This window comes from Rhinichthys klamathensis, unplaced genomic scaffold, assembly GCF_029890125.1.
Source record: "Rhinichthys klamathensis goyatoka isolate OS25496 unplaced genomic scaffold, OSU_Roscu_1.1 h1tg000767l_1, whole genome shotgun sequence".
Lineage (NCBI taxonomy): Eukaryota > Metazoa > Chordata > Actinopteri > Cypriniformes > Leuciscidae > Rhinichthys > Rhinichthys klamathensis.
Window position 1 is genome coordinate 177,501 of NW_026607167.1, and position 20,000 is coordinate 197,500.

At 38.4% G+C, this 20,000-nt stretch overlaps 1 protein-coding gene across 4 annotated transcripts in view; it reads left to right on the forward strand.

Moving 5' to 3' along the window:
• The window catches only part of fgf12b (fibroblast growth factor 12b), an 80,951-nt gene that overhangs the window by 33,778 nt on the left and 27,173 nt on the right, over positions 1 to 20,000 (forward strand). Inside the window, exon 1 of one of the 4 annotated variants that reach the window (XM_056242968.1) lies at positions 16,905 to 17,338. The exons of the other annotated variants lie outside the window; for them this stretch is intronic. Coding sequence (XP_056098943.1) covers positions 17,131 to 17,338 — 208 coding nt within the window. The 5' untranslated portion in view covers positions 16,905 to 17,130. Of the gene's footprint in view, positions 1 to 16,904; positions 17,339 to 20,000 lie in introns of those variants that run through there. 4 annotated transcript variants of the gene reach the window in all.

Consider the following 20,000-nt stretch of genomic DNA (forward strand, 5'->3'; position numbering starts at 1 on the left):
TAAAGCTACAGTCGAAATGCATGATGTTTTTTTTCCTTCTGAGAAAACCAGGTTGCTGCTGGAAGAGGTGTTAGTGAGGCCAGTAGGGGGTGCTCTCCCTGTGGTCTGTGTGGGTCCTAACGCCCCAGTATAGTAATGGGGACACTATACTGTCAAAGAGCACCGTCCTTCGGATGAGACGTTAAACCGAGGCCCTGACTCTCTGTGGTCATTAAAAATCCCAGGATGTCTTTCGAAAGAGTAGGGGTGTAACCCCGGCACCCTGGCCAAATTTGCCCAGTGGCCTCTGTCCATCATGGCCTCCTAATCATCCTCATATACACTAATTGGCTTTATCACTCTGTCTCCTCTCCACCAGTAAGCTGGTGTGTGGTGGGCGTTCTGGCGCAATATGGCTGCCGTCGCATCATCCAAGTGGATGCTGCACATTGGTGGTGGTTGAGGAGATCCCCCCTTCTATGTGAAGCGCTTTGAGTGCCTAGAAAAGCGCTATATAAATGTAATGAATTATTATTAATTATTATTATTATTTATTATTTCCAAGTAGAGCTATTCGTCTGTTTTCATATCGCACAATATTATCGCAATGTCTGTTGAAAAATCAGAATGGTTGGGCTCTGTTGTTGTTCTTCCACAGGTGCATTATGGGATCTCGCCAGTGTTTCTGAGCCTGATCACAGATTCCAGCAATGCATTTGGAAGCTGCCCCAGTTTTTAATCAATAACTACTTAAACACACACACACACACACACTATATCCAATTACAGTCAGAGCTGCTGATTTACAGATCCCGCACACTCCGACTGAACTCACTCAGATCATTAAAGATAATTATGTCATGTCAGTACTATAGCTTGTTGTGGTTTTTACTATTATAAAAGCGTAAAATGCTGTTGCCATTGGTGTCGGACACCATCCAGGAGGGATTTGAATGCCGTTCTGCACGTCATAACTAAACCAGTGTGTGCTGAAGATCACAAATCACACACAGTGTCATCAGAAAGATGTGTTTTTTAATTAATTGCATCATCGCCGGGTCAAAATCCCGTGTGTGACGGTTGTGTTGGGGTTCATTTTGCAACAATATGTGTACGTTTTTTGTTTAGGTGTGGACTAGAGACACGTCTTCAGTAATGTTCTGGCAGAAATAATTAATGAATCTGGTTATTTATAGCAACCTGACCTTGATTTTTTTTCTCTCGCAGTCATAGTTTAAACGCTGTGAGTGCGATAGACACCGTGGGGCGTTTGGTTAATAGTGCTGTCATGTCACACGTCATATCGGTACACACACACTGCAGATGCTCTGATACACACCTGCGTTATCCAGTCACGTTTCCCATATTGATGTGTTGCCATAGTTACAGTACTTTCCAACACTTTGCCTAACAATGGCAACTATTCTCTCCTCAAAGTTAATGTGTCACTGCAGGGGTGGCCGTTGTTATCCTAGCATTGCATCATGTTGTGTGACCGTTGTTATTCTAGCATTGCTATTGCATGTCATTTGCAGGATTGTAGCATAGAGAAGTGTGCATGACTTTTTGAGTTGCGTTTAGGAATAAGGATTGAGTTTTTATCAAGCTGCAACCTTCCTGTCTCTCTCTTGAATCCAACACGGAAGTGACTTAAACTGCAGTTCATCGACTGGCCACTAGAGACCGGCTCCAGAAGAGAGTCAATCCCATAGACCCCCATGTTAAAATGCCCAACTTAACAGCAGAAAACAACATGTTTACAGCCTGGTGCTAAAGGTGTTTTTGCTCTATATAGTTAATTTTGCCCTTCATGAAAACTGTGAGGAGGGTGAATTTTTTTATAACTCATGCGTTTAAATGATATTAAGCCTTAAAGTTCTGCATAATTAAGGGCGTGGCCACTTGAGTGACAGGTGGATTGCCGCTGATGTCACTGCTAGCCGTTTGTCTGCTGTCTGTTAGCGTCACGTCACCTCAGCTAATCCCGCCTTTTGCCCATTTTCGTTTATCCGGGAGTGATGCGCCGGCGCTGCCAAGATGGCGACGGCCGGCTCCGCCCACTTTGGGTGACGTCACGGACACTACGTCCATATTTTTAGAGCGTAAAATTATTAATAAGTATTTTTGAGCTTGTTTCGCTTGTTATTCTTTCTGTTATAGTTATGTCTGTCCTGTATCTGTTTTCCTGAGTTTCCCCCCGTCATTGTGTATTTGGTTCAGTCCTGTTCCCAGTTTTCCCGCTCCTCGTTAGTGTTCAGTTTATTCACCTGTGTTGAGTTGATTCGCCCCACCTGTGCCTTGTTTCCCTATTCTGTTCTCTGTGTATTTTAACCCTGTGTTCTCCCTCATTCCTGGTCGGTTCTCGTTTGTGTATGGTGTGTAAAAGTTATCCTGTGTTAATGAGTGTTTTCCTGAGTGTTATATTAAATCCTTGTGCTTCCAACCACCACACGTATTTATTTGCATATTTTAGGCTAAAGCTACAGTCGAAATGCATGATGTTTTTTCAGTATATTAGTGTTAAGGGCAAGAGCTTAATCCAATTTGCCCTAAATATGAGTATGCTTTATATAAAGGGCTTCAAAGTAACTCGTGCTGTAATGCGTTTGACGTGGTGTTTTCATCAATGCATTACTTACAAGCCACATGTATTATCGCCATCTATGTTAGAGAGTCATGCAAAGGTTTAGCTCGTCGTCAGGATTGGACGAGTTTCTGCTAGCGAGTCTCCGCTAAACTTCACAGGCTTCAGTGAACGAGACAAACAGACCAAGCGCAATAATTACGACTAAAATATACATTTTCTTAAAATATTTGTTGTTGGACATTAAATGTGCCAGGTTTAAAAGAACAGCGTTTATTTGAAAACGAAATATTTTTTAACATTATTAGTGTCTTTACTGTCACTTTTGGTCAATTTAATGCACCCTTGCTGAATAAACGTATTGATTTCTTTTGGGAAAGAAAAAAAAACTTGCTGAGACTGAGAGTGAAGCACAGGATCATATGGACGCTTGTTTCCACTACAGAATAAAACATTTAAAAAACATTTAAAAAGATAATTGCGACTTTTTATCTCACAATTGTGAGACTTGCATTTCTGACTTAATTTTTCAGAATTGCAAGATATAAACTCACAATTGCGTTATAAAGTCCGAATAACGAGATATAAACTCACAATTGCGTGTTATAAAGTCCGAATAACAAGATATAAACTCACAATTGCGTTATAAAGTCCGAATAACGAGATATAAACTCACAATTGCAAGATATAAACTCACAATTGCGTTATAAAGTCCGAATAACGAGATATAATCACAATTGCGTGTTATAAAGTCTGAATAACAAGATATAAAGTCACAATTGTGTGTTATAAAGTCTGAATAACGAGATCTAAACTCATAATTGCGTGTTATAAAGTCCGAATAACAAGATATAAACTCACAATTGCGTTATAAAGTCCGAATAACGAGATATAAACTCACAATTGCGTGTTATAAAGTCCGAATAACAAGATATAAACTCACAATTGCGTTATAAAGTCCGAATAACGAGATATAATCACAATTGCGTGTTATAAAGTCCGAATAACGAGATATAATCACAATTGCGTGTTATAAAGTCTGAATAACAAGATATAAAGTCACAATTGTGTGTTATAAAGTCTGAATAACGAGATCTAAACTCATAATTGCGTGTTATAAAGTCCGAATAACAAGATATAAACTCACAATTGCGTTATAAAGTCCGAATAACGAGATATAAACTCACAATTGCAAGATATAAACTCACAATTGCGTTATAAAGTCCGAATAACGAGATATAATCACAATTGCGTGTTATAAAGTCCGAATAACGAGATATAATCACAATTGCGTGTTATAAAGTCTGAATAACAAGATATAAAGTCACAATTGTGTGTTATAAAGTCCGAATAACGAGATCTAAACTCATAATTGCGTGTTATAAAGTCCGAATAACAAGATATAAACTCACAATTGCGTTATAAAGTCCGAATAACGAGATATAAACTCACAATTGCGTGTTATAAAGTCCGAATAACAAGATATAAACTCACAGTTGCGTTATAAAGTCCGAATAACGAGATATAAACTCACAATTGCGTGTTATAAAGTCAGAATAACGAGATATAATCACAATTGCGTGTTATAAAGTCCGAATAACGAGATATAATCACAATTGTGCGTTATAAAGTCCGAATAACGAGATATAATCACAATTGCGTGTTATAAAGTCCGAATAACGAGATATAATCACAATTGTGCGTTATAAAGTCCGAATAACGAGATATAATCACAATTGCGTGTTATAAAGTCCGAATAACGAGATATAATCACAATTGCGTGTTATAAAGTCCGAATAACGAGATATAATCACAATTGTGCGTTATAAAGTCCGAATAACAAGATATAATCACAATTGCGTGTTATAAAGTCCGAATAACGAGATATAATCACAATTGTGCGTTATAAAGTCCGAATAACAAGATATAAACTCACAATTGCGTGTTATAAAGTCTGAATAACGAGATATAATCACAGTTGCGTGTTATAAAGTCCGAATAACGAGATATAAACTCACAATTGCGTGTTATAAAGTCCGAATAACAAGATATAATCACAATTGCGTGTTATAAAGTCTGAATAACGAGATATAATCACAATTGCGTGTTATAAAGTCCGAATAACGAGATATAATCACAATTGCGTGTTATAAAGTCTGAATAACGAGATAAACTTTTCTAACACGCAATTCTGAAATAAAAAGTCAGACTTGCGCGATGTAAACTCGCAATTGTGAAGAAAAAAAAGTCAGAATTGTGAGAAAAAAAGTTGCAATTACCTTTTTAATTTTTTTAATTCTTTGTCAGAAACAAGTTTCCATAGGATCCGGATGTTTTACTGCCACCTAGTGGAGAGGATCCAGACACTCTTTCTCTTTTTTTTTTTTAAATCAAAATTAATGTGGCGTGATGTCATAAAGGACTGTATAAATGAAATGCATGATGTGCTTGAGAATCAAAGGCACTGCATCATACATTGGTTTCTAATACGGATATAAATAGTAACATGACCTGCTCTAATGAAGGAGTTGCATTGCCCGCATTTATAGTCTTAAATCAGTTTGAGTGAATGTTTATAGGCATTTTGTCTTCGCATGGTGATTGTGTTGTTGCTGTTGTTGGTTAGTGAAGGTTTTAAAGCTGCATGAGGATGTGAGAGAGGTACTGATGTGCTCATAAATGATGCAGGCTCTCAGAATAAACGACTGCGTCACGCAAATACACTGGTACACATGAAACATTCATCGCACTCTCTCTCTGTCGTGTGTATTTGTGGATTTGCTGATGCTGTTGTGTTAGTGGAGGAGGATGATGATGATGACGATGGAGGCTGCGCTTCACACTGCTCCCCACTAACCGGCAGCATTGAACTGTTGACCTAGTGAGCTGCCTAACTAGACTGCACTTTATAGGCATCAAAGTCTGTGCCTAAACGTAGTTTAATAACCTAATTTTGGTGTTTATCAGTGTCTTTTTCAGATTAGGCAATACCAAAATGCAATACAATGATGGGATCATAGATGTAGTAAAGTTAAATGTATTTGTGTGGCGCTATTCACAATCGTTTCAAAGCAGCTTTGCAGAAAATCAGGTTTATAATATCTTAAAATCCCCCTGTAGTCAATAATTGTATTCCTTAAAACTCATATTTGATCACCAAAATTACATTTCCTTGAAAAAACGAATGTAACTCGACACCCTCATTTAGTATTCACGGTTCTATGAATATGCAAATGAGCCCCGCCTCCACTCACTCGCTCAGCTCAGAGATCCACTGGTTGACGATCACACGTTGATCTGATTGGTTACAAGGTCGTTTGTGACGTCAGAAACACCAGCGATTTCAAACCGTGTTTTTGAGACTGTCTTTGGCTCACTGCAGTTTTAAGGAGGAAATACTCAGCAATGCTGTCGACTTATGAAGTTACACATGGTGTGTTTTAAAGCATATTAATAACACCACATAGACATATAAACAACATTAAAAGCTTGATTTACACCACAGGGGGACTTTAATATCTTCATGCCTTATATAATCACATTTAGCTTATTATATAGTTAATATAGTTTGAATTTTCCGACGATATAAGCAATAAAACCTCAACCGTTTTATTGCTTATATCGTCGCAAAATTAATCATTTGATATTAATGGAAAGTTAATAGTTTGCTTAGAAAGAAAAGATTCTATATACAGGTGAAACTCGAAAAATTAGAATATCGTGCAAAAGTTATAATTCTGATGATTATGGCGTAGAGCTTATGAAAACCCCAAATGCAAAATCTCAGAAAATTAGAATATTAGATGATATCAATAAAAAAAAAAGGATGTATATAGTTATATATGCTAAATATATTAGTTTCACCTTTTAATTTTAATTACTGAAATACATGAACTTTTGCACGATATTCTAATTTTTCGAGTTTCACCTGTAGAATCTTTAAGGGTCCCATGATTTTATTCATTAATATTTCATCATTTTACTTTCAATTAATATTTATTTTAAATATTTAAATTGTATGAATGAAGCAGCTTGTAAACATACTTAATCAGTAGAAAAAAAATTGAAATAATTCGATCAACATGAAAGTATTATGCAATCATGTAAGACATTTCGAACCTTTTTAGCATAAAGGGTTCTTTAAAATTTAGTCCTAAAGTTCCATATAGAACCCTAATTTCTAAAAATATATATTTTATATATATATATATTAGATTAACGTAGGTGTACTGTAAGTATGTGGATAAAGTTGGACAGAGATAATGGTTACATTTTATGATGAAACACTCAATCTGCTGAGATTTGCTGGTAAATAGGATGTCCTATATATAAATATAGAACTTTTAATATATAGCTGGGCGATAATATAAAATTTTTCGACTTCGACGCATCAGACGAAAATATTGTGTAGTCTGAACCCAGTTTAATTAATTCAATATCTGAAAGCATTTATACTAAGTTACAGACCGCATGTTTGAAATGCTGTGTTTATATGTGTGTGTCCATGAGAAGGGGTCAAGACATTGATCACAATGACAGCGGAAACTTCATGAAAGTTGATGACCTGTGTGTGTGTGTGTTGGTGTTGAGTTTTCAGATCAATTTCCAAACTGCTCCATCAGGGGTCATAATAATGACAGATTGCCATTGGTTCCTTCCTTCATCAACTGACCAATCAGAGCACGGCTCCCACCAACCCAAAGACACTAAATACAGATTACAGAGTTTCAGTTTCCGTCTCTTTTTTTTTATTTTCCCAAATCTGATCTCTGATTTGAAACATACACTCATTTTGGGATCAGTATAGGATACACTCTTCAGAACACACACACACACACACACACACACACACACCTGCAGTGCTGAGATGGGGTTATACTACTCCTGGATCATTAGGGGTCATCTTCAACACTCGTCTTTCAGCTCGGCCTTCCTCTTCCTCCTTATTCTCATCTTGTTCTTCACAGGTCACTGCGGTTTGGTGACTCAACAGAAAAATCTCATATTTAAATGTGTAGACGCTCATTTCCGCCTGCCTTGAGATTTTTTCCGCCTGCCTATTTTTTCCATCATCTGGCGCTAATTTAAAGGGGTGGTATAATGCCCTTTTCACAAGATGTAAAATAAGTCTCTGAAGTCCCCAGAGTGTGTATGTGAAGTCTTAGCTCAAAATACCCCTTAGATATTTTTTATAGCATGTTAAAATTGTCACTTTTTGAGGGTAATTGAAAACACGCCGTTTTTGTGTCTGTCCCTTTAAATGCAAATGAGCTGCTGCTCCCGGCACAGGGGGCGGAGCTTCAAGAGCTCAGTTAAAGGAGATGGTGACCAGGCTCTTTAGTTGTGTGAGTGTGTGTGTGTGTGTGTGTGTGTGTGTGTGTGTGTGTTAGCAGCTCTGATTACCTCTGATTACCATGACAACATGTAGAAGCAACAGGACATTTCTGAATGGTTAGTTGATGAATGTATGTAGATGATGTGGAGTTAACTATCCTCTAGTCATTGATTAGCATATTCTGTCACAATAATCTATAAATCGCGTTCCCGTGGGCGGGGTTATGTAAATTTTAGGGATAGTGATGTCACTAACCCGTGAAGAAGCTCGTTGTAGTTCCTACCAGCCGTTTGTTGTAGTCCTTAAAAAGTGCAAAAGCAAATATCTCCATTTGCCTTGAACTTTGAGCAGCGTAAGTTTGCAGATGTTGAAATCATAACTCATAATCATGAAATCATAATCAACCAGCCCTTTAAAGGGAAAGCAGTAGATTTCGTCTGAGATTTAACTCTTTAAGAGCACTACTTCTCGAAATGCACTATCCTGTAATGGAGGTCCGGCCTTCCTCATAAACTATTCATCTCAAAATGAGTTATCCATATTTCATACTGTACATTATAATGTTGTGATGTCTAAAAGAAACACATGCATGACCGAAGTTAGCAATGAAAAGCACGTGAATTTGGCACACTATTGTTTATTCCCATATTCTCAGTTAAATCTTACTGTAATTTAGTGTTTTCCTTTTTAATATCAGCCATTTTATATTATATATATATATATAGAAACATTTGGAGTCTGTAAGATTGTCTCTTCTGCTCACCAAGGCGGAATTTATTTGATCAAAAATACAGTAAAACAGTGAAATATTACTATTTAAAATAACTGTTTTCTATGTGAATATATAGTAAAGTGTAATTTATTCCTGTGATCAAAGCTGAGTTTTCAGCATCATTACTCCAGTCTTCAGTGTCACATGATCCTTCAGAAATCACTCTAATATGATGATTTGCTGCTCAAGAAACATTTATGATTATTAGCAATGTTGAAAACAGTTCTTATTTCTGTGGAAAGATACATTTAGTTTTAGGAATCTTTGATGAATAAGAAGTTCAAATGCATTTATTTGAAATAGAAATCTTTGCTGTCAATTTCGATCAATTTCATAAATCCTTGCTAAAAAAAAAAAAAATAATCATACTGACCTCAAACTTATGTTGTAATAAAATGGAATCATATTTTTAAATTTTGTTATTACTGTGTTTTTAATCAAATAAACGCAGCCTTGATGAAACCAGAGATTTCTTTCAAAAATATAAAAAAAATCTATATGAAAATATAATGTGTGTGTATGTATATATATATATATATACTGTATGTAAATATGCATGTATGACCCGTATGAGGCAAGTACTGGATGCTTTACTTGAAGGGACCTCAAATGTGTGTGTGTGTGTGTGTGTGTGTGTGTGTGTGTATACACTGTATGTAAATATGTATGTATGAGGCAAGTACCGGATGCTTTACTTGTAGGGACCTCAAATGTGTGTGTGTGTGTGTGTGTGTGTGTGTGTGTGTGTGTGTGTGAATACTGTATGTAAATATGTATGTATGAGGCAAGTACTGGATGCTTTACTTACTTGTAGGGACCTCAAATGTGTGTGTGTGTGTGTGTGTGTGTACTGTATGTAAATGGCAAGTACCGGATGCTTTACTTGTAGGGACCTCAAGTGTGTGTGTGTGTGTACTGTATGTAAATATGCATGTATGATCCGTATGAGGCAAGTACTGGATGCTTTACTTGAAGGGACCTCAAGTGTGTGTGTGTGTGTGTGTGTGTGTACTGTATGTAAATATGCATGTATGATCCGTATGAGGCAAGTACTGGATGCTTTACTTGAAGGGACCTCAAGTGTGTGTGTGTGTGTGTGTGTGTGTGTGTACTGTATGTAAATGGCAAGTACCGGATGCTTTACTTGTAGGGACCTCAAGTGTGTGTGTGTGTGTGTGTGTGTGTGTGTATACACTGTATGTAAATATGTATGTATGAGGCAAGTACCGGATGCTTTACTTGTAGGGACCTCAAATGTGTGTGTGTGTGTGTGTGTGTGTGTGTATACACTGTATGTAAATATGTATGTATGAGGCAAGTACCGGATGCTTTACTTGTAGGGACCTCAAGTGTGTGTGTGTGTGTGTGTGTGTGTGTGTGTGTGTACTGTATGTAAATATGTATGTATGAGGCAAGTACTGGATGCTTTACTTGTAGGGACCTCAAATGTGTGTGTGTGTGTGTGTGTGTGTGTGTGTGTGTGTGTGTGTGTGTGTGTGTGTGTGTGTGTGTGTGAATACTGTATGTAAATTTGCATGTATGAGGCAAGTACCGGATGCTTTACTTGTAGGGACCTCAAATGTGTGTGTGTGTGTGTGTGTGTGTGTGTACTGTATGTAAATTAGTGCTGCCGCGATTAGTCGACGTAATCGACCATGCAAATTAGTCGACGCCCATTTTTTTAGTCGACGTGTCGTTTTACTATTGACCGCATATTTATTTTTGGTCTCCCGTCTCAAACGGCTCACTGTAATCCACCTCCACACACCAGTCTGTGCGCTGTGCGCGCCCTGCTGGTTTAATCTGCTATCCTCTTCCTTCCCCCTTCACCGCTTTGATATGAAAAATTGCGGAGGCAGGTGACGGTGCTTTCACACTGGGCTGGGCTCGTTTGCTGCGGTCCGAGCCCGCGCGCGATTGTTCCCGGCGCCCCCGCAGCGGTGGTCTGGTTTCACACTCAACTTAATATTCTACCAGTGGTGGAGGAAGTACTGAATCTCAGTACTTAAGTAAAAGTACAAAAAACCAGAGACATATTTACTTTAGTAAAAGTAGAAGTACCACAATGACAACCCTACTTAAGTAAAAAGTACCTGATTTTAAATGTACTTTAAGTATTAAAAGTAAAAGTACTTGCATAACAATTTATTCTCTTAATGTCTATATTCTAATGATTAATAAAACAGTTAATTCTAACTCATTCAACCCAATACTCATATAATGATGTTCAATATAAGGGAAAAGCAGTTATATTTTAAGTTTTTGTCACCATTTCTGAACAAGCTTGCAATTAGGCTATATACACATCAAGCTTACTATAAAGCCTACCCTTACTATATACGGTGTATATATATATATATATATATATAAACACATATTATGTTAAAACGCCGTATATGACCGCGTTTGGCTGTAAACGCGATTCAGTTATGGCGTAATTCTGAACCTCTTGGCTTGCCATACTAAGCCTAACCAAACGTATTATACACACGCACCCCACATCACTACTAAACCTACCTTTCTTTTACTGTCTGTCATTTTGTACACGAATACATGTTAATAAATTACATTTTGATGTTTGAAAATCTAGGTTTTGACATAAATTCAGATATAAATGTCTTTTTTTTAATCCCATTATTTTTGCCTATATAATTTCATGTCATTTTATTTTTTAAACAGTCGAGTCCTGGTGTCCACTACAGAGGTCATAGCATATGAATAAAATATAGCCTATATATATTTTCATTTGTTTCTAATGCTCTTAACAACGTGATTACATGATTTTTTTTTTTTTTTTTTTATTCTTTGAAAAAAACTTTCTGGGCCTCAGGAGGATATAAAGTTAGGATAGGCTACAATAACATCGTAGTGTGTCTTCTGAGTGACGGTCCAACATCAGGTAGGCTAAATATAGGCTCTTTAACCTGTTAACTGGCACCCCCCTTTTTTTTGCATAGACATAAAAATCACTATCCAAACTTAAATGGTTGTAATTCAGGAATGCTTTGGAATATAGACCTATGGCTGGTCTTGTTTTAAAGAATACATTTTCCAGATTATTGTAGAAGTCTAGAAATAGTAAAAAATGAAACAGAAAAAAAGTTATATAAGTTTGAGTTCATGAAATTGTGTAATGTAAAAATATAATGATTAATATTTTATATAAAATATATATATTACAAAATATATTTTACTCTAAAACTGCAAGAAAATTAAAGTCAAATATCTGAACAAGTTGTATTCCAAATTTTAGGTTGATATCTCAAAAAATTAGCTTTCAGTAAGATTTTATTCGGGCGCAGTACCCAACTTTTTCACTAGGTGAACACCAGACTCCATTACTGCCCATATAAGGGCGCCTCCATTTTCATTTGTTTTGAGTGATCTGAACCATGTATTTCCATAATTTTCATACAATTTATGAAGTAGACATCCTATTCAGAAGTAGTATGGGTGGTTTGGCAGTATTTGATTTGAATTAAACCTCTAATAAATGCATAAAGACTACGTTATAGCGTTATAGCTCGCAGCCGCATTACAAATCGAGAATCCATACATTTTTCTTTATATTTAAAACATTTTCAGACCTTTTTTTCTCATAAAATGAAATTGGTGTTATCTTTTGAACTCATGGCATGAAAACAAACTGAGGTTTCTACCAATCTTTCATGATTTTTCGTGTTTATTGTTATTTCAAAATAAAGGCCTAAATACTCCTAATGAATATGAAATATTCTTGTTGGAAATTGATAAATTTCTGGTCCTCTGTAATATATTTTATATAACAGCCACCAAATATGAAAACTAGAGATTTTAAGCTTTCAAATGATATATAGTTTGGCAATATTACTTTAGGTTTTTACTAAGATATTATTGTTTTAAACATGCAATGGCAAATGGGCCCGCCGGCAGGTTAAGAGGTTAAAGCTACACAAAATTTGTAAATGTTATTGAAATAAACAGACAGCCGCATGTTTCCCTATTTTTCGGATTTTGGAAGATGCGTGATAAAAGTTGAAATTGTTGTCGTAAAGGCAAGAGCAACAGTAATCCAAATGTAGACTGGTCTGTCGGCGCCCTCCCTCTATGTCACATATAGCGAATATGTATTCGTGTACGCCACGCAGCGCCGCGTCAGACACGCTTCTGGTGTGCAAAGACACAGAAAACGCGACGCAGCCGCCATGCAGCTGACACGCAACAGAAACGCCACGCTCACGCCACGCAGCCAGTGTGTCTCCGGCCTTACGCCATTGCAAACGTGCGCGGCGCATGATAGAAAACAGAACGCGGGTCAATATATATATATATTTTAAATAATTCTGTGCTATGCGCAGCTGAGTGAACAACACAGGTGCGTGTGTCGCATAAGGTGGCCTTCTGCTGCTTGCAAACGGACTCTTTTCCAAATTTGTTGCCCTGATTCGACGCGCTAAGCGCGAATACACTGCAGACTCACTCTCGCTCGTATCCAAGGTAAATCATCAACACTATCATCCCTTACATGTGTTTTATTTAACTAAATACATAATCAGCTAAAACGCGCACCCGAGTCCGTGTTGCTTTCACATTCACGCGAACCGCGGCATAGCTGTGTGCCTGCCTGCTTCAGCGCGATTCATTATAAGGCAGAGCTAAGCGTAGCAGGCTAGTCCAAACTCTTTCAATTCAATTCCAATTTATTTCTATAGCGCTTTTCACAATACATATTGTTTCAAAGCAGCTTTACTTAAAATGCATGCATTGCATCTACTTAAGCCTACAATTCAGAGTGATGTTATCAGTTATGCATTTCAGAAATGTAGCTACATATAAAAAGTAAGCTAATGTATTAATTTAAGGCAGAACAAAGAGCTAATTTAAGTAATGAATACATGCATGTTTTTTAATAGAGCATTAGATTAGGACTCTGACTAATATGGTATAGCCTAATGGAAATGCAGATACTTATGCTTAGATTGTTAATACATAATGTTTTTCAACAGGTGACATTTTATATTTTGGGCCTTCAGTTGAGTTCAAAATAAAATGGACACAACGAAATGACAAACAATGTTTTTTTTTTTTTTTTTTAATTAGTCGTTTAGATTAGTCGACTAATCGAAAAATTAGTCGAAAGATTAGTCGTTAGTGGCAGCACTAATGTAAATATGTATGTATGAGGCAAGTACTGGATGCTTTACTTTTAGGGACCTCAAATGTGTGTGTGTGTGTGTGTGTGTGTATACTGTATGCAAATATGCATGTATGATGCGTATAAGGCAAGTACCGGATGCTTTACTTGTAGGGACCTCAAATGTGTGTGTGTGCGTGCGTGTGTGTGTGTGCAAGTACTACTGGCCTACTCAGCGGAGACTATAGATAGACATCCTCTCTTTCTCTCTTTTCCCCCGTCTCTCTCTTTCTCTCAGTGATAAAATAATCAGTGTTGTGTGATGAAGGTTGAATGATGTATCTGGGTCACAGTGATTGGCCTCTTTACTGGAGACTTCAGAAGCGATCTCTCAGCGCCCGACAGCTCCGTGTGTTCGATACGCTATCGGCACCTGAGTCAGCATCCATCCGTCAGAGAAACGTGCATCGTAAAGAGCATCCGCGTGAAGCCAAACCATCCAGAAATGTAATAATCGCAACGCCCTGATTAAACGTTGTGCTAATGATACGGACTCGTTTACACGGCTCTGCATTGTAATGATTTATTTGCAACATTTGTTTCGTACTCGACATCTCGCGAGCGACTTCTTAGCGCTGAATCTGCACTGATGTTTGTCGTAAATCTGAGCCGAGTCTTTGAGATGACCATGGGAATCTGTGCATTGAGTAATGTTTATGTTTACTAATCTGGATCTATTCGAAAGCGACGTGTTTGTTTCAAAACACTCTCCGTCCACACTAGAGTTTTCAAGCACTTTTCTCGAAAGCTTCTTGTCCACAGATTGACATCAGCGGCGGCCTTAAGCATCTGGGGGCCCGTTTCAATAACTAATATGGGGCCCTACCCACATAAAACATAAACATAATAGAGCAGAAAAAGCAAGGATTCCTGTTGGTTTGCATCAATGGTATATTATTTTATTACGTGCACTTTCAGCTTCATGAACAGGTTGATTCCAAGGGATTGCTCTGATTGGTTGATTCTAAAGGGGAGTGCTCTGATTAGTTGATTCTGAGGGAGTGCTCTGATTGGTTGATTCTAAAGGGGAGTGTTCTGATTAGTTGATTCTGAGGGAGTGCTCTGATTGGTTGATTCTAAAGGGGAGTGTTCTGATTAGTTGATTCTGAGGGAGTGCTCTGATTGGTTGATTCTAAAGGGGAGTGCTCTGATTAGTTGATTCTGAGGGAGTGCTCTGATTGGTTGATATATACAATTATACAGCGTTTTACGTTGGAATAAGCCTCGCAAAGGCATAAACACATAAACTACCGATATTGTACTTCAGATCGCTTAAGCCGTTCGTGGGGGCGGTAATCGTCGCCATGGTAACCGCGAGTTCGACCAATCAGAGACGTCAGTGTTTCGCTTAGAATTGTGGGTAGTGTAGTATTTCTCCAGAAGATCGCGAATAACAAGGTTGATTTCATACCTTGTGGCCGTTCGTGGGGGTGGTAATCGTCACCATGGTAACCGCGAGTTTGACCAATCAGAGACGTCAGTGTTTCGCTTAGAATTGTGGGTAGTGTAGTATTTCTCCAGAAGATCGCGAATAACAAGGTTGATTTCATACCTTGTGGTCGTTCGTGGGGGTGGTAATCGTCACCATGGTAACCGCGAGTTTGACCAATCAGAGACGTCAGTGTTTCGCTTAGAATTGTGGGTAGTGTAGTATTTCTCCAGAAGATCGCGAATAACAAGGTTGATTTCATACCTTGTGGCTTTTATAGGAGCAGAAGCTTTCGTTTCACAACCTCGTAGCTCGTGGTCAATCTACCTTGGATGGTTTAGACATTATGGCTGAAAATCAATATCCTACGGAGAAAATGATTGGGATTTTGCTGGTCTGTTGGGGCCCCCCTTGGAGGGCGGGGCCTGTTTCAATTGTAACGGGTGAAACATATAAGGCCGCATCTGATTGATATATGTAATTATTTTTTATATATACACCACTTCTGTTGTTGATTCAGGATGTGAAGAGAGCTTCAACTAGAAAAACAAAGAGTTTTTATCAACAACAAAAAAATTGCCTAACTTCCTTTAAATCATCTTACAGTGCATTTGTGAATCATACACCCCGGTATAAAAATACATATCTATCGGTACAATATGCATCACATGACTAAACAATATGCATTACATTTATTCATTTTGCAGACGCTTTTATCCAAAGCGGTTTAAAAAAATGAGGGATGCAGCAAGCGATTCATCGAAAAAAGGCAAATAAACACAAGAAGTGCTCATAATACAAAGCAGCATGATCTAGAATAGGGAGGGATTAAAGGAAAGTGAATCACGTGACTAAACAATATGTGTCACATGACTAAACGTGTCATCGTTCACAAACTACAGGCTTCAGGAACTGGAACAAATGTGGGCGGGGCTTGATTTTATCCGTGGGGAATTGATTGGATGGTTGTGGTTTGCTATTGGTGGATCTCATGTGAGTGACAGGTTGCCCCGCCCTCATGCCAGTAATGACGTCACAAGAGAAGAGCTGTCGCTGGAAGAGGGAGGGGGAAGTTATTCGGAGTCAAGATTATGAATTGGAAACAACAATGATGTGCACTGATGATAAATAATTTATAATAAATACTGCAGTATTCCATAACTGTCCGTTTTGATTTCATGGTGACTTTAAAAACCCAATTTTGATTCTGGTTTAGGCTGCGGTTGTGCCATTTTTTCGGGAAAGCTTTGACCTCCCCCTCTGTTCTCAGTCGAGTTGCTCTCCTTCTCTTTTTCCTTCTTCCTTACGAACACACACACACACACACACACACTACTCCCCCTCCCGTGGCTCTCTTTCCCTCAGCATCATTCTGAACTTCATCAATTCGGCTGGAATCACGCAAAATCCATTCTCGGTTCCTCGGTTAAAAATGTTGGATTTGCTTGTTGCTTTGAGGCTTTCCCCTGCACTGGATCTACCGGACAGAAATGTTGCTAAATCAACATGTTGAGGACAAACCGGATCACGGATGTGTTACTGATGACAACTTAACCGCATCGACCCTGATTTCATCCGCGCGTTTTGAACAGAAGCTCTTCGTACTATATCATGAATAACCATTTTTTTGCACGCTCTCTGTTGTTATGTGGTCTAATTGTGCGGTTATGTAACTCTTAAGTGCTTTCCGTGGTAAGTAACCGAGTCTATCGGTATCGCTCATGCTCCGGTGCATGCCTGCACGAGAGAAGCGCGCGCGCTCGCTCCCTCGCGCCGGTGATCCGCACCGTGAATCCGCACCGAATCTGCACGATCGTCCCCGTACCGACCGGACCCGTGTTCCTCCGTGTCCCGTGAGATGGCCGCGGCGCTCGCGAGCTCGCTCATCCGACAGAAACGGCAGGCGCGCGAGGCGAACAGCGAGCGCGCGACGACCGGTAAGCGTCGCTCCAGCCCGGGCAAAGAGCCGTCCGGACGAACCTCTCTGTGCAACCGGCACCTGTTCGGTCTCTTCGGTAAAGTCCGATTCTGCAGCGGGAAAAAACGACCCGTGCGACGGAAATCAGGTCAGTTCGTTCGCACCGCACACACACACACACACACACACACACCTGTGCGCGCGGAGCTCCAGATAAACGCGCGCCTCCTCGCGTGATGATCACCACATGTGCGCGCGGTCAACAGATATTATTTAAAAGTATGATGATGATATATGTTTATGCTGCACTGTTACTGCAAGTTGGACTGCGTGATTGTTTTATTGATAACTTTGATGATTGCATTAGCAATTATAATGTGTTCTATATACACTACCAGTCAAAAGTTTTGGATCGGTAAGATTTTTTTTTTTTTTTTTTTTAAAGAAGCACCAAGGCTGCATTTATTTAATTAAAATACAAAAAAAACCCAGTAATATTGTGAAATATTATTACAATTTAAAATAACTATTTTCTATGTGAATATATAGTAAAGTGTAATTTATTCCTGTGATCAAAGCTGTATTTTCAGCATCATTACTCCAGTCTTCAGTGTCACATGATCCTTCAGAAATCACTCTAATATGATGATTTGATGCTCAAGAAACATTTATGATTATTATCAGTGTTGAAAACAGTTATTTACATTATTTTTCAGGATTCTTTGATGAATATAAAGTTCAAAAGAATAGCATTTATCTGAAATAAAATCTTTTGTAACATTATAAATGTCTTTACTGTCACTTTTGATCAATTTATTATTGATTTATTTTATTTCTTTCCCCCCCAAATTTTAATAAAAATTCTTACTGACCCAAAACCTTTAAAACGGTAGTGTTTAATGTTACAAAAGATTCTATTTCAGATAAATGTTGTTCTTTTGAACTTTCTATTTATCAAAGAATCCTGAAAAAAAAATTAAATAGCTATTTTCAACATTGATAATAATCATAAATGTTTCTTGAGCATCAAATCATCATATTAGAGTGATTTCTGAAGGATCATGTGACACTGAAGACTGGAGTAATGATGCTTTGATCACAGGAACAAATTACACTTTACTAGATATTCACATAGAAAACATCTATTTTAAACTGTGATAATATTTCACAATATTACTGTTTTTTTCTTATTAATCAAATAAATGCAGCCTTGATGAGCAGAAGAGTTTTAAAAACATAAAAAATCTAACCGATCCAAAATTTTTCACTGGTATTGTATATAAGTAGTACACAGACAGATTGACAGTTTCAAGTTTAAACTTCATTTCAGTAATGATAATAATGTTTGATGTTATTAATGTATCCTATTATAAAGTGTGACCCTGAACCGCAGCATGTTACTGTATAATATGACACTTTACAGGTGTGTTTTTGTGTTCAAATTAAACATGCATATTAAAGCTGGCAAATCCTATTCTATTCAGTCGGGTTTGTTTATGTGTGTGACGTCATGTTTTATTCCTTTAGCTCTTCTAAGATGAGAAATATCGCAGAAGTGTGTGTGTAACTCAAATGTCAGAGGTCTTTTGATAGTGTGTGGGCTTTTTAATACTGAATATTGGTCAAAAGCGCTTGTATTCATGCTGAGGAGGGGTCAGATGTCAGAGAAGGGGAGCCGGGTTACTAACATAATTAGCTATAAAACAATTAACACCTTTTAATTGGTCAGCAGCACTTCGGTAGCATGACGGGTTCCTTTTTTAATTCGTTCATTTAAACCCGCACTAAGCTTTGATCTGATTGCAGTTCAGCATGCATTGTGATGTATCCGCTCCAGTAAAACTTGTGCATGTTTATGTTTTTAGGTCCTATAAAACATTTAGTATAGTTCTTCATAAGCGGATCAGAAGAAGAGCCGGTTTACACGTCTGGAACACTTTACAGGTTCTGGATTTACTGAACCTACAATGCCTCAAAAAGCCATTGAAGATGTTTATTAGATTGTGTGCGTTTCACAAGGGGATAGTGACCAGGCTCTTCAGTTGTGTGTGTGTGTCTGTGTGTTTCAGAGACTCAGTTGAAGGGGATAGTGACCAGGCTCTTCAGGTGTGTGTGTGTGTGTTTGTGTGTGTGTGTGTGTGTGTGTTTCAGAGACTCAGTTGAAGGGGATAGTGACCAGGCTCTTCAGTTGTGTGTGTGTGTGTGTGTGTGTGTGTGTGTGTGTGTGTGTGTGTGTGTGTGTGTGTGTGTGTGTGTGTGTGTGTGTGTGTGTGTGTGTGTGTGTGTGTGTGTGTGTGTGTGTGTGTGTGTGTGTGTGTGTGTGTGTGTGTGTGCGTGTGTGTGTGTTTCAGAGACTCAGTTGAAGGGGATAGTGACCAGGCTCTTCAGTTGTGTGTGTGTGTGTGTGTGTGTGTGTGTGTGTGTGTGTGTTTCAGAGACTCAGTTGAAGGGGATAGTGACCAGGCTCTTCAGTTGTGTGTGTGTGTGTTTCAGAGACTCAGTTGAAGGGGATAGTGACCAGGCTCTTCAGTTGTGTGTGTGTGTGTGTGTGTGTGTGTGTGTGTGTGTGTGTGTGTGTGTGTGTGTGTGTGTGTGTGTGTGTGTGTGTTTCAGAGACTCAGTTGAAGGGGATAGTGACCAGGCTCTCCAGTGGTGTGTGTGTGTGTGTGTCTCAGAGACTCTGTTGAAGGGGATAGTGACCAGGCTCTTCAGTTGTGTGTGTGTGTGTGTGTGTGTTTCAGAGACTCAGTTGAAGGGGATAGTGACCAGCGTGTGTGTGTGTGTGTGTGTTTCAGAGACTCAGTTGAAGG